The 14,711-nt window shown below is 38.4% G+C and overlaps 2 protein-coding genes across 3 annotated transcripts in view; both read left to right on the forward strand.

Moving 5' to 3' along the window:
• Nucleotides 1-4,372, forward strand: part of LOC103156513 (anoctamin-9) — a 17,945-nt gene extending 13,573 nt beyond the window's left edge. For both annotated transcript variants that reach the window (XM_007578594.2, XM_007578593.2), the window contains exons 19-25: nt 979-1,178; nt 1,256-1,408; nt 1,483-1,630; nt 1,710-1,823; nt 1,922-2,012; nt 2,207-2,319; nt 3,438-4,372. In XM_007578594.2, the coding sequence (XP_007578656.1) occupies nt 979-1,178; nt 1,256-1,408; nt 1,483-1,630; nt 1,710-1,823; nt 1,922-2,012; nt 2,207-2,319; nt 3,438-3,471 (853 nt within the window). In that variant the 3' untranslated portion in view covers nt 3,472-4,372. The remainder of the gene's footprint in view (nt 1-978; nt 1,179-1,255; nt 1,409-1,482; nt 1,631-1,709; nt 1,824-1,921; nt 2,013-2,206; nt 2,320-3,437) is intronic.
• Nucleotides 4,373-6,505: 2,133 nt separating this feature from the next.
• Nucleotides 6,506-14,527, forward strand: sigirr (single immunoglobulin and toll-interleukin 1 receptor (TIR) domain). The gene is made up of 10 exons (XM_007578597.2): nt 6,506-6,816; nt 7,885-8,154; nt 8,295-8,502; nt 8,613-8,740; nt 10,468-10,608; nt 10,696-10,839; nt 10,969-11,071; nt 11,222-11,372; nt 12,619-12,796; nt 14,106-14,527. Exons 1-10 carry the CDS (start codon nt 6,753-6,755, stop codon nt 14,273-14,275), a joined length of 1,557 nt encoding a protein of 518 aa, XP_007578659.1. The 5' UTR covers nt 6,506-6,752; the 3' UTR covers nt 14,276-14,527.
• The last annotated feature ends 184 nt before the right edge of the window (nt 14,528-14,711 follow it).

Here is a 14,711-nt window from a genome sequence, read left to right on the forward strand (position 1 = left end):
TTTTTTTTTTTTTTTTTTTTGCGGGGTTTCTTTCTCCGAAACGGACAGATGTTACGTCAGAACTATTTTTTTTTTTGAACTATTTTTTAAAATAAAAAATAGTTCAAAAAAAAAAATAGTTCTGACGTAACATCTGTCCGTTTCGGAGAAGCAAAACCACGGAAAAATAAATAAAAAATCCTGGTAAAAGCTCACACCGGACCGCGCAGGGTAAAACACTCACACAGTTGATCTGTTTGGATCAGACAGATCCAACTGACTGATGAATTAGTGCAGATTTTTCTGCAGATGGGAACCAGGAGGAAGTGCATTCAGACCCCAGCGGGTGAAGTGATGCTAATTTAAGTAAAGTCGCTTAATTTAATTTATTAAAGTTATTGGGGCCTCAGTCAGTGGTTTTTGTCACTACGAGAAAAATGTAGATACATTTATCTGCTTAATCTGTGATGGGATCTGGATTCACGGTGAATATTAACTAAACCGCATAAAATGCGACTAAATAGCCGATGTTAATATGATTGTAATTTCACGGATAAAAATAGTACATGGTCGATTTTTTTTATGTCGTCGGTCAAGATAACCGATAACAAAAAAAAGTCTAGCGCGACCTGCCATCCTGACACCAACTCACACACATCTTCAGTCACAGTCTTACTTGCAAATCGATGTTTCTTTTCTTGGACGTTTTGATGTTAGCTTGTTGATATCTCAGTTTTATTCGCTGGGAAAATCAATAAGCAGCTTGAGGTGACTCTGCTGCTCTCTTGTGGCGAGAAGCCGTAATGTTGGCAATCGGAATGCATTATGGGAGATGTAGTTTGTAGTCAATTCGTGCTCAAAACCTATTTTAAGGCAATCATTGGTCTATAAAATGCTGGGGCGGGCCACATAAAATGACATGGCGGGCCACATGTGGCCCACGGGCCTTGAGTTTGACACATGTGGTTTAGGCTAATTGAAGCTGTCTGTTTGCATTAGCCTGTTCAAGAAATTCTTGGGGAAGAAGAAAAGGCAACATAAGCTGCAGAGGAAATGCGCCACCTGCTACCTGAAAGACGACTATCAGCTCAAAGAGGGACAAGAGCTGTGTGAAGGCTGCAAACTCAGGGACTGGCACACGAACTATGAACTCACCGATGTGGACTCTTTCAGCCTCTTCAACGAGTTCTTAGAGATGGGTATGAACTGCGTGATTAGTAAACACGAAGGCTGAACTTGTCTCGGTTAACTTTGTTTTTCTGTACTCTCACTTTAGTGATCCAGTTCAGCTTTACCACCATATTTGTGGCAGCATTTCCGCTTGCTCCTCTGTTTGCTTTCCTCAATAACGTGATTGAGATCCGCTTGGACGCCATTAAGATGGTCACACTGGAGCGCAGAATGGTCCCCAAGAAGACCAATACTATTGGTAACGATGACTTGTGGATGATATTAGTTTATTTTGGGGTCATGCATGTTGACGGTTCTTTCCTTTTTCCTCAGGCGTCTGGATAGACATACTGGAGGCTGTCGGTGTTTTAGCTGTCATTGTAAACGGGCTGGTAATTGGGGTTTCATCTGATTTCATCCCTCGACTTGTGTATCGTTACGTCTATGGGCCATGCGTCAACGGCACAGCAGGGGTGTCAGAGTGAGATTTTTTTCCTCTTCTTTAAAATGGTTGTATGTCGCCATAAAACATTTGCTTCATCTTGGTTCTTGTGCCTCAGCTGCATGTCTGGTTACATCAACAACACCCTCTCCGTTGCATCAATGGCTGATAGCAGAGTAAAGTTTGACCAAAGCCAAATGATTACAGATGGAATCTATGCTACTTCATGCAGGTTTGTTTTTCTTTCAAATTGTTTTTAAAAGTTTCTTTTTAAATAAATAAAAATGATTCTGTCAGCTCACATATTTTCCATTGTGCTTCTTTTCACAGCTACAAAGACTACAGAGACACTGACTTTAATATTACCCATCAGTTTTGGCTGATTTTAGCTGTGCGCTTTGCTTTTGTTATCCTCTTTGAGGTAAGTCTTGTCAACAGCAAAAACCTTTCATTTACATCCTGACTGAGCTTAAAACTTTTCTTTGAAACCAATACTAAAACCAGACATTGTTTTATTTTATCAACCTGAATGACAAGCTGGGGAACAAAGCACATTCTGCATGGTACAGATGGAGAAAGATATTGCATTCCTAACTTTATCTACTCTCCTTGCAGCATGTTCTTGTCATATGTAAGTTCATTGCATCCTGGTTCATCCCGCCTGTGCCGATGCATGTGAAAAATGACGGACTCACTGACAAATTCAGAAGACTTCAAGAGGAACTAAAGTGAGTCTCTGTTTCTGTCTAGGTTCACTTCAGAAGACTTAATCTCAGGATAATAACTAACTACATACATGTACGATAATTCATGCTTCAGACCTCACTAAAACCAAGCAACATAAAAATATAGTGGCATTTCTCAGACTCAGACTTCTGTCTGTACTTTACCAAACAGAATTACTGCTAAGTGTTTGAAAGTTATTATTCCACAACAGTTATGAAAAATTTTGTCGACCTCAAAACATTATCATGTTTTCTGAAGTAAGGTAAGGTAATTTTATTTATATAGCACATTTTCAGCAATGGCAACAAGTGCTTTACATGAATTGGAAGGAAATGCAAACAAAACAACAAAACCAAGAGAAAGACAAAAAGGTCAATGTAAAAAACTGCATGTTGGTTCCCCATGTTTAATAAGAATAAGAATAAATAGTCCATATAAACTAGCAGGTTCCTCTGGATTCTTGTTGGTTCTCCATGTTTGATAAGAGTACACTAAGCCAGGCCAGCCAAACTCAGTTTCATTGCTTCAGGGTAATATTAATAAAAACAAAACACACCTAAACACATGGCAAACAGATTAATACCTGCGTCTAAAATGATTTTACAAATAGAAATCTGAAAAGTTTGGTGCAGAGCAGAGCGAATTGTTCACGTCTCTAGAGGCAGACTGTAGATGTATTTCTTTTAATTTTTTAGTAAACGACTAAAGGTCAGCCAGTCAGCAGATCCTCCCACCTGAGTACCACATGTCTGAAGCTCCTCCAGAGTTATTTTCTGATTTATGCTCTCTCGTAGTGTATATCAGGTGCAAATCCAATTTAAACAGTGAGATTAAAATATTCTGTGAAAATTTAAATTCGAGAACACAATGTTTGATATTCCTTACAGTTTATTAACTTGCCCTTCAAAATTTACCTATTAAATATCTTTTATCGCTCATATTGTCATTCGGCAGCAGAGGAAGAGCATCTCTTTTAGTAGTGACACTTTTTTTCGGTTGCATTACATTTTTCATTATTGTCTGTAATGAAGATGTTTAAGCAGATTAAAATATGAAGCATATTATTCTGGATCAGAGTGTACAATTGAAATCTAATGACTTCAAACGTCATTTCCTGCAGGTATTTCAAGCCTGACAATGTTTGCACGCCTTGACGGGACGTATTTAACTGTGAAAACACAACCCAAGTGTGGCCTTGTGCATCTACGTGTAAAACTGGAACAATTTGAAACATTTTATAATTATCCTGAAGAGATCAATGGTGATATTTGAATTGACACAGTAAGTGCTGCCTGGATTGCACACATCGTTTTTGTCCATGTCCTGAAAAGCTTTACAGAAAGACAGCTTTCTTACTGTTGGACCCATATAGACAAGGTCAGAAATTTATACATGATATTTGCATGGTTCTCATACTAATTTTGGAGTTTTGATTATTTGATATATCTGTTTTGAGTGATGATTACATGCAATTTCAGGGACAGTTAAAACCAAGGATTTTCTCCTATCGACACCGGGTTAATATATACATATGGGCTGAGTATTTTAATGTGTCTCATCTTTGCAGTTGTATGTTGTGTAATCATTTCATGTTTTATTTTATGAAATACAAAGCATGGTTTCTTTAAAGCACTAAAAGTACCAAAATACTAACAATTATACCCATGTTGAATGGAGCCCTGAACAGAAGTGTGTGTACACTGTAACTGATGTCACTGACCTTGCCTTTTATAACATTGTTGGTATTATTTACTGAGTTTTGGCTGAGCGCTTAGTGTTGGATCTGTGATTTTGAGCCATACAGTATATGAGTGTTCTACTGAAAATACTAAGCTGCACATAGACTGCTGATTGTGTTATCATGATGCCTTAAGCTGTAAAACGAAACAAAAAAATGCTTGTTGCTTTTTTTCAGATAGTTTGTTTATGTAAAGAATAATGTTTTCCATTATTATATTTTATATAATTGAATAAAATAAGAGATTTGAATGTATATGAGACATTGTTTATGTCTGTATTTTTGCTTTGAGCAATAATAAAGCTTCTTAAATAATATTTCTAAATAGCATGGTCATAATCTGATGATTGGCTTGATAAATAACTGAATAACTAAGGTATGTTACACGAGGCATGATGTTTAAATCTACTTTGCCTGTAAACATTTACTTTAACGAAGATATTCAGTGATAAAAAATGTACGTTTTTGTCATGTTTAAGCTTAAAGCCAGACCAAAATGCAGATGGAAGTTTGGTATGATCAAAAACAGATGCTGCAGGAGGAGAACAGGAACATGCATGATAGGAAACAAATGAAAACAGGAGGATCCTGTCATGAACAATGAAACCAGTGAGTTATGTAAACAAATGAAGGTGTGGAGAAAGTCACTGGATCCAGGTGAGAAATCAGGTAATTGAGGATAGCTGTGGAATGAAGCAGAACTTGTAGGCTGGGGACAGATAAACAATCACTTTATTAAACTTAACTAATACTCAAGGAAACAGCAAATGAGGAGGGAAGAACAACACTGATGTAAGAGAACAAAATCCAAAAACAACAGAACACAAAAAATGGCTCATATGCCAAGGTTTGTCAGGGTGGAAAGAAAATTATATTTATGTCACACATGATTCAAATCCGCTGCATTTGTTAACAATCAAAACAAAAATGTTGAATTTGACAGAAAATGTTTAGGCTGTTCAACATTGATTCCACATTTGGATGTTTTATTTTATCTGCCTCAGAAATGTTTTAACTGCCAGTTTTTCTGATGCCAAGGCGAAATTACATCACAGAGCAAGCTCCTCTTGGCTGCGAACCTCCGAAAGAGAAATCCTACATAGGCACTGGTTTCTAGGTTGAATGTCATGCTTTAAAAATAAAAACGTGCCGCATGCTTGTCGGGGATAAAATATTTAATTCCTAATTTAATGAACTTTCCTTGCAGCATGTTCTTGTCTGGTGTAAATCCATCGCAGCCTGGCTTGTTCCAGCAGCTTCACTGCATGTGGAGAAAGATCTCAAAGGATTAAAAAATGAAAAAAAAATGAAAGGGGAATTTCAAAAATATGACGGTTTTAAAAATCACAACCAAGCAGGGTTGCATGTAAAAATATCTACAATTTCTTCCTCTTTAATGGCTTTTCTGTCCATTTAAAACAATTGTTTCTGGAAGTGTTTTGAAATTTGAACTCCCAGGTAAGACATACTGCAAAAAGAGTCGCACCTCAGGTATTGTTTGCATTCACACATTAAGTGCTCCTTACTTCCCGTTTTCAGATATTGGGACTCATACCTATATACAGAAGTATAAAAACACTCAAGTTGGGGATGTATGTCTTATTTGTTCAGACCTCTTCTTTTCATAAGCTAAACTGTTTTTGTGTTAACCAAGAATTGAGTGAACATGATTTAATCTGTTGTTTAGATTTTTTTTAATCCACACAGAATCACAACTGTGAATATGAGTTCAATATTTGCACATATTGTGATTTAATAAACATTGTGTACTTTTTTTGTTAAATCACAACAGATTTATAATATCTCATCAGGCTTTCTCAGATAATAACATGACAATTAGGCTTATTGGTCACTTTAAAGGTCCCTCCAGATTTCCCTTAGGTCTGAATGTTGATGTGTGGTAATTTCTTTTCTATGTGTTGCCATGTTGTACATCTTAGACAGGCTGCCTGCCTCTTGTCCATGGAGACTTAACTCACCCCCTAATGTGTGATGCATTTTTAGTTATGTCCCCTGACTTTGGTGATGCTCTCCAGGTAATGTAGATCTTGAGCTGTATATAAATATCTGCAAATAAAAGGTTCACATTAACTAAGAAAAGATGACAACGTTTTGGCATCCCAGCTTTGGTAAATAATTTTCAAGACCACTTGGTGAAATGCTTTTTTTCTTATCCTGTCCTAAATTACCAGATGCCCCAAAAGAAATCAGGTGAATCATTTTCAACTTTCTGAAAGGATCAAATAAAAACGTAATTAACGTTGCTGACAGAGGTAATAATTTTGCGGACAGTCCAACCAGCAGGTAGGCTGAGGTGAAACCGGAAATGCACCTGCGCGCCGTTAAATGTCTATCTGAGTGCTTTGTTATCACAGTTTTCCCCGCTGGAAGCAGACGGGGCAGTTCTGTGAGTTTCTGCTGTTCTGCCACTGCAGGTTATTTGCATTGTGACCACAGGTAAGCGGTGTGCGCATCACGTGGTACGGAGTTAGCCAATCACGAGTGGCGCTTCAGGTTCTTCCAGGTGCAGTTGTTGAAACAGCAAGCTGACGTCTGCGTAGCCACTTGCATACTTCTGACAAACTAAACGGGAATAAAGTGAGATTTTTAAGATTATTGGGAACGACGTTTGCAAAGAAAGCGACGGAAGAGGCCTATTTTCCGGTTTGAGGGAGGAGGAGGGGGAAAGTTTGGCTCATGGCTCTGCTTTTAGCTGCTTTATTAATAGTCTGCGGAATATCGAACAAGGCCATCGTCATCGGTAAGGATGGACAAAAGTGTTTACTTTATTAATCATTAAACCTTTAATTAGCTTTCTTAAATTGATTATTAATAATAACCTATGTATTTAGATTTACGTGATGCTTGTAGTACAGGGTCAGTGTACATGTGGTCAAATATGTGGTCATATTTGTCATGGAGTCACATGTCGTTGCCTGGCAACAGCGTTAAATCTGGACTTTGAACCCGGATGATCTAGTGACATTTGGACATAGTAAAAGAACCAGTCAGGGGATTTTAATCAGGGAAGGTTATTTATTTATTTTAAAGTCACAATAAGCCCATATGTGACCAGACATTTCAGATTAATCATAGCCCTGAATTCCATATTAATTGTATGCTTTTAAAGTATTCAGAAAACAGGATTTGAGTACACTATAGTTTGAGTTTTAAGGGTAATTTACTCAAATTCACACAAAGTCAATAAAATACACACAACAAGCTCAAATTAATCACAGTTCACATATTTTCAGAGGCGTTCAGACTTTGGGAAGGCCATCCCCTTGTTTGGGATGACAGCCCCTATGGGAAAACAGAGAGTTGCAACAGGAGATTTAGCAGCTAGTTTGAGACAAAGTTGAAGAACTGAATGCACCAGTTCTGCTGAAACAAAACAGACCCTCAGCATGATAATGCCACTACCATCCTAGACATGAGGTATAGTATTCTTAGGTGTGAGAGCTGCTCCTCCACCTGCTGGTGCAGGTGTTAAGCATAGGCTGTCACATGAAGGCCAAAATGAGAGTTGCTCATCTCTCAAAACAGCTTTTGTTTTAATTTTTTCAGAGGGAGAGTTGGGAAAATGGATATCAGTGACTGAAAGGTCTACTGGAAACAAACAGAGACACTTAACCACTAACTTTAAAGAGCATTAATTCATCATGTATTTTTTATAGTTCAATCAACTGATTAGAAGATTGTTTATTTTGATCTAAAAGTTAAAAAATAACTTTTTAATTGTTCAGCAGTCATGGTCAAAATAATAAAGTGTTTATAAACTAGAGACTTGATCTTTACTAGAAGTGTGTAACTCTGTTTCTTTTTGTAGGTCAGACCTGTGTGGAGGAGAGCAGGTTTAAGGAGCAGGTGGTTTATTTAGGGCCTTCATATGAACTGCAGTGTCCTCTGCAGACACTTCAGCCTCAGAGTCTCCCCCGATCCCTGTGGACCTGGCAGAAGGACTGTCAGCCGCTCCAGAATCAGGAAGGAAACGCCTTCCTGAAGTTCTCCAGCATCCGCTTAGAGGACCAAGGAAACTACACTTGCACTCAGCAAGGAAACAGTACTCCATCATTCACTGTGCGCCTCGTAGTAAAGGGTGAGCATGTAGTTTATATTTATCTCAAACCCGATAGCTTTAATGGTGTGTGTTTACCGTCCAGTAGCTGCCTTTACATCTAGCCTTTACTGTGGGCAGCTCTCACACTGAACACTGATACCTGTGGCGTGTATTTGCAGAGTCTCAGTGTGTTAAAGCTCCAGAGTTTAAACCAAACGGCGACCCAACCAAACTCTGGAGGAGTGTGGGCTCTGTTGTGAAACTGAACTGCACTGCTCTGCTCTACTGGGACCCATCAGAGGATCAGTGTGAAACCACACTGCAGTGGAGCAAAGATGGCCAGCCACTCACCAACCACACTCTCTACCTGCACAACACAACATCCTGGTCTTTTGAAGCTTCTTTTTTAAAGCTGTTTGGTTTACTTCAGTTCACTTTGTACCAGAGTCGATGTTTGCAGAGGAAGGTAAGAGTATTTTTTCTCTCTTATTTATCAGGTCCCCCGATGCAGGCCGGCTGGTTGTCAGTAATCTCCTGGAGTTCACCCTTAGAGAGGCAGAGGAGTTTGGACTGTACAGCTGCACCGTGAGAAACATTTCTGCTGACTTCAGCGTGCAAAATTCAAGTAAGACAAGTTGCGAAACATTTTGGGCTTTTCCGCTCTGAAAGATTTTTAGAGAATTAAACCTGGATATTTTTGTATACAGTATATGTCTTTCCTTATTAGATTTTTTTTCCTGGATAAATTATATTTCTTAATTTTTTAGAAATTACTACAGGAAGATGTTTCAGTAGAAAAACATCAGTTACTTAAAGGGGCAGTATTATGTCAAATTGACACTTTTCAACTTTAGATTACGTTATAATGTCTTCCCTCATTAAAAACTTACCTGGAATGTTGCATTGATTCTTTCATTCATGCTTGAGAAATCCTTAAATCTCCCATCACAACCATTGAGCTGTGCAAATTCCTGGGTGGATCGAGCGCAGCCTGCGGGGCGTAGCTCCTCCTCCTCGCACAGCAGCCCTCCCCTGCCACTCCGCCTCTCAGCTCCTTCAAACTAGCCAGCAGCAAGTAGCAAACACCTGGTGGAACAGTGCATCAGCTGAGCTCATTACAGGAACTACTTCAGTGAAATGCTGGAAACAGTTTACAGGGGAGTGCAGTTGTGATGACTGAAGGCGGAGTTTCAAACAGAGCAGGAGGTTTTAAGGAGACAGCAGCCCAATTTCAAGGTGTTAAATTTGTTTTACGCCATTGATAGTATTTTTATAACAACTTTTTATCGCACAATGTGCCTGAAAAATACATAACACTGCCACTTTAGTATTACGTATGTGCAGCCCACACAGTCTTGTCCTGCAGAAACTCGCCTCTTGTGGAGGCTTTCCCTCTCACAGGAGGGGTAAGCCACTAAAGAATACAGCTAAATAAGCAGGTTTTGCTGTATACAAACATACTAGTAGAAAGCTGAAAGGAAAGAAAAGGTATGGCAGAAAAAGGGCCGCACCCTAGATGGAGTTAAGATTATTACGAAACAAAGTCCATAAAGGAGTTTTTGGGCAGATTCTCGAGGTATTGACTGCAGTGGGAGTCGACACTTCAGGAGGCACAGCTATCAGGCGTGTTCACAACGTGAACTACAACTGACGCATTCCTCGTTAAGCCATTCCTGGTCTAACGAGAAAATGGGCTGGACTGTTGCTAAGGGATTCCAAGTTCCTATTTTCAGGTCATAATAAATTTTGCATTCATTTGAAAATGAAGGTCTCAGAGTCGGGAGGAATGGTGAAGATAAGCAGAATCCAACCTGCCTGAGGTCCAGCGTGTAATTTCTGTTAACGATGATTGGAGGAGCCATGTCATTAACTGGTGAAATGAGTTTTATCAAGTGCAAACTCAGCCCAGATGTCCACCAGGAAGTTTTACAGCGTTTTATGTTTCCATCTGCTGAGAAGCATTAAGGAGATGCTGATTTCATTTTGCAGCAGGATCTGACTTCTGCTCAGACCGCCAAAAATAAAAAAACACAGATCATGTTAGCCCTCTACGTGATAGGGTTCATATAGTGTGTAGTGTGGAAACTTCTGCATAAAATTAATTATTCTTTAATATTCAAATGTTCTCAGAAACTTAAATGTAATTGCTATTAGCTGTAATTTGAAACAAAAATAAACAAATCACTCTACATGAGATTTATCTCAAATTTTTTTTTGTTTATTTGGTGTCATTTGTCCATCACCTGATGATATTAGTCATTTACTAATCTTAGTAAATATATAATCTGATAATATAGCATTGTGAAATGCCCAGTTTTCTCATCTCATTGTTATCTGTGTGTGTGTTCTCAGACGGTCCCAGCCACACAGCTGCAGTGATTGCAGCCATCGTCCTCCTCCTTCTGCTAGGGACAGCAGCTGTGCTTTACTCCAGGTGCCACCTCAATTTCAAGCTCTGGTACAAGAACTCCTACGGCGATTATGAACTCAATGGTGAGACATCGAAGCGATGCCAGGTTGTTCTCGTGTGGAAGTATCGGTCTTAACTTCTGCTTTTCGTCTGTGCGTTTGCATCCGCAGATGGAAAATTATACGACGCCTACATCTCTTATGTCAACAATGATTATGACAGGAAGTTCATCAACTTTATCCTCAAACCTCATCTGGAGAATAAAAATGGGTACAAGGTGCACCTCAACGAGAACGATATCCTGCCCAACACTGGTAACAAAAGATTAATTACGGCAAATACGATCAATATGTCACTACTGCTTGTTTTGTGTAAACCTACTGCTCTTCATACACACATAAATGTAGTGTAATAATTATAAATCGGCCTTCTTTATTAAACAGAGCCTTCAGCAGAGCTCCTAATGAACATAAGCCGCTCGCGCCGCCTCATAGTGCTTCTCTCTAACGCTTATCTGGAGCAGGACTGGTGCACAAATAATTTCAGGTCAGTCTCAAACAACACAAATCTATTTTGTCATAAAGGGAACAATAAAAGTTAGTGAAAGTGTTTAGCGATTATGTAAATGTACCACTAGAGGTCAGTGTTGAGTGTGTGCTTCGAGCCTGATGGGTTGAGTCTGTGTGTTTTTTTCAGACAGGGCCTCCTGCACTTGCTGGAGTTATGTCAGGAGCCGATCCTGATCACGTTGGACGGTCAGTTCAAACGCATGAGTCCTGAGATAAAGCAGCAGCTCAGTGAGAACCAGCACCGCCTCACCTTACTCACCTGGAGGCACAACTCTGTGGTAAGGTTTAAGAGAAGGCTTCTACGTTTGGGATTTTAAACCCCCATAAGAGCTGCAATGTCCATAAAGATATAGCTGTTTCTGAACACAACAACTCATGAAGACTACCTTATTATTAAGTCAAAAATTATTCAGAAACGTAAGCATTATTACAACAAAACAAGCTACAAGGGAGTGATTAGTTTGGCTCTGGTAACACTCACAGTTTTAAGTCTTTGCCTTGCATTGAGGTTCTTTGAATGCGTTGCTGTTTAGCCAGACTGCATAAAAGTGGGGTGAGGTTTTGTCTGATTTAACTGTTGAACATTAGGTTTAAATGTTGCCTGATTGTGATTGGTTTCTTTAAGTATGTCACACCCACTTAAAAAGCAGTGACAGGACCTCGGGCGAAACGACGCAGACTGTTGGAGAAATGATCAAACCAGTTCCAAATGCTTCCCTTTGTGTGGCTTATTTTGGGGGCTAAATCTTTCAATTTAATTAGAGCCTAGATGTTAAAGTAAACATCATTTCAAAGTGGAAACACATGCTGAAGGAAATTAAAGGAGTCAGTTTGTTCTAACTTTGTTTTCTGGGTTGTTGAGCCCCAAATCGGCAGCTTTATTTATTTAAAAGCAGCAACACAAAGACAGCAGAAATCAGTATTTTAAAAGGATTTTTTTTTTTTTTTTTTTTTTTTTTGGAATTAATCTAGAAATTTCATCTTTTTTTTTTTTTTTTTTTTAAGTATTTTAAAATTTTTTTTTTTTTTTTTTTTTGGAGCGGGGGGATTTATGGGATGGACAGATGATTTGTAAAGTAAAAGAAAATGTATATATTTTTTAAATGTTTCTTAGAAGAAGTCCTCTCTGCAGTTACAGCTGCAAGTCTTTTGGGGGATGCACATCCAGAAATGTAAAATTTCACTCATTTTTCTTTGCAAGATGAGGTAGAGTACCTGTGAACTACACATTTCATGTTTTGCTACAGATTTTCCTTAGGCCTGTAAATTGACTGGGACATTGTAAAATATGAATATGTTTTGATATAAACCATTCCACCGTCCTCCTCAGACGTCAACCCCCAACACCAGACTAAAAAAAAAAAAAATTTCTTTATAATCTTTTTTTTTATTGCAGAAAGCTTACTAACTTTGAGGTTACAAACTCAGACATTTCCCCATGGTGGGGCAATGGAGGACTGTTTCTATTTCTATTCTATTCTTCTTATAATGTGTTGTATTTATTTGGGAATGTTTCTTTGTCAGACTCCGTCATCAGCATTCTGGAAGGAGCTAGCATTAGCAATGCCTCGCAGAGTCATTTTCCACAAGGATTCTGCAGGCGACCCCCAGACCGTGCTGCAGGACGATAAGGACCCCATGCTGACCCTTGACCCCGACTACCTGGACTGTCGCTCTGACACCGACCCTGCTGGAGATTTGGGTAAAACCAGTACTCATTGTATGAGTGGCGCTTTTGTATTTGATTTATTCACACACTTTTCCATCTGAGTAAGCAAGTCAGAAATATAAAACAAACTTCCCATGCTGGATTTTGTGTTAGATTTTTGAAGCAGCCATAAGTTTCTGTGCAACAAAAGTTTTAGGTTATTTTGATGGTTATATGTTAAATATTCCTATAAAATTAAACCCCAAAATCTTTTGAATGCAGGATGCACATCTGCACTTTGCATCAGTAAATATTGGTGCCAGAAAAGGGAAAATCCTGAAGCCTTCATATGAACTCTGGTGCTGATCTTAGTCTGTTTAAACTTTGCCAGATTTTTGGCATTTTATTCTCAAAGATTAACAAGAGACTAATGGATAATTTCAGCTTGTGCACAAATCTCAAACTGATTTCAACTATGTTATAGAATTTGCTAGTTTAGTTTGATTAAGCAAACCCAAGCAAGGGAAATTATCTAACTTGATGATAAAAAGATCAATGAGTTGACATATACTTTATGCAGATCATCCTGGTGCTAGCAAAGTACTGTAATTATAACTTTAATGTTAAAGTGTTGCAGGTGCAGCTTTAATGAAGAGCTACAGCATACAGCCTCTCAACTTTGTAGCTAAAAATAAAGATTACATAGCACCATTCCTTGTTCTGTAAGACATGCCTACATTTTTTCAGACCATATAGAGGAAATAATATGGAATCACCTATTTATTTAATTTCAAAAACAAATACTTTCACAATTATTATTTTTTGCAAACTCTATAAACTCTGCTGTTTCAGGTAGTTCTGCAACTTTAAGAAATTGTTGCACATTATTGACAGCAAACATGGCCCCAACAAGAGAGCCATCAGTGGAAACAATGCAATGATGAAGGCCAAACACTGTTGGAAGCTTGTGAAAGAGAAATGTCAAATTGTCCTGACAGAAAACTTAGAGAAACATGACTTGAAATAGAAAAATGCACATCGAAAGAAAAAAAAAAATCCATCGCCAATAGGAATGCACAGCGAATATTTTGAGTGTATTTAGCTGATATGCTTAAGTGCAGCTGAAACACACTGAACTATACAAACTCATAGTGGCAAAAGAACATTATTTAAAGAAATGTATGAAGAAATATGACAAATACTAGAAGTAGCTAAGTATTAAGCGTAGTTTAAAAAGTTAAGTCAACTGTGAGCGGGTTTGCTTTAAGCTCAACATTCGCTACTTGTTAACAGGACCCGGTTTTATTTGAAAGCAAGAGGCGTGTGGATGTGTTTTCACGTTGTAAACTGTGATTTGTTGCAGGTCTTCGTCTCCCGATGCACAGGGCTCTGGCCTGCAAAGCTCCTGTCCTTCCTGCTGCTCCAGTTGAGGAAGCTCAAGCAAAAGCCTCCGACATCGATGTCTCTGATCTGGGATCTCGCAGCTATGAAGCACGTTCAGACTTCTACTGCCTGGTCACCGAGGACATTTAATTCCTGCTTATATTTAAAATTCATTACTGTGTATTTATGCTTCTTGCAGCTGTTTTTTTTTTTTCTTTTGCTATACATTGATCAAAATGCCCATTTTTAACTATCACAGATTGAGCTTTTTATGTTTTTCAGTTTTGTGACATTGTATAGATCAGAAACACTAAAAGAAAATTTTGGTTGATTTTTGTAAATATTTATGTTCTTTTAGTGCCTGAAGGAGAAAGTAAATATGCAAAGACTTTGCTATTTAAATACTGTCATTTCAATTGAATGAAACAAAGATGTGTGAAACAAAACACCAGACGGATCATCAACAGAACTAAGGTACCTTTTTGTCCTCATGGAAAGAAAATTACCTGCAGTGAAAAAAAAAGACTAAATATGGGTGCAGCACAGAACATTTCATTTTGTTCCTGTCTGAGCAGGAACAAATATG

Source organism: Poecilia formosa, unplaced genomic scaffold, assembly GCF_000485575.1.
Source record: "Poecilia formosa unplaced genomic scaffold, Poecilia_formosa-5.1.2 Scaffold484, whole genome shotgun sequence".
NCBI lineage: Eukaryota > Metazoa > Chordata > Actinopteri > Cyprinodontiformes > Poeciliidae > Poecilia > Poecilia formosa.

Bases quoted from the DNA above. Each gene is read 5' to 3' on its own strand.
- sigirr (XM_007578597.2), top strand. From the start codon at position 6,753: ATGGCTCTGCTTTTAGCTGCTTTATTAATAGTCTGCGGAATATCGAAC. The intron at 8,741-10,467 runs GTAAGACAAGTT...GTGTGTTCTCAG, and splicing joins CTTCAGCGTGCAAAATTCAA to ACGGTCCCAGCCACACAGCT. The intron at 12,797-14,105 runs GTAAAACCAGTA...GATTTGTTGCAG, and splicing joins CGACCCTGCTGGAGATTTGG to GTCTTCGTCTCCCGATGCAC.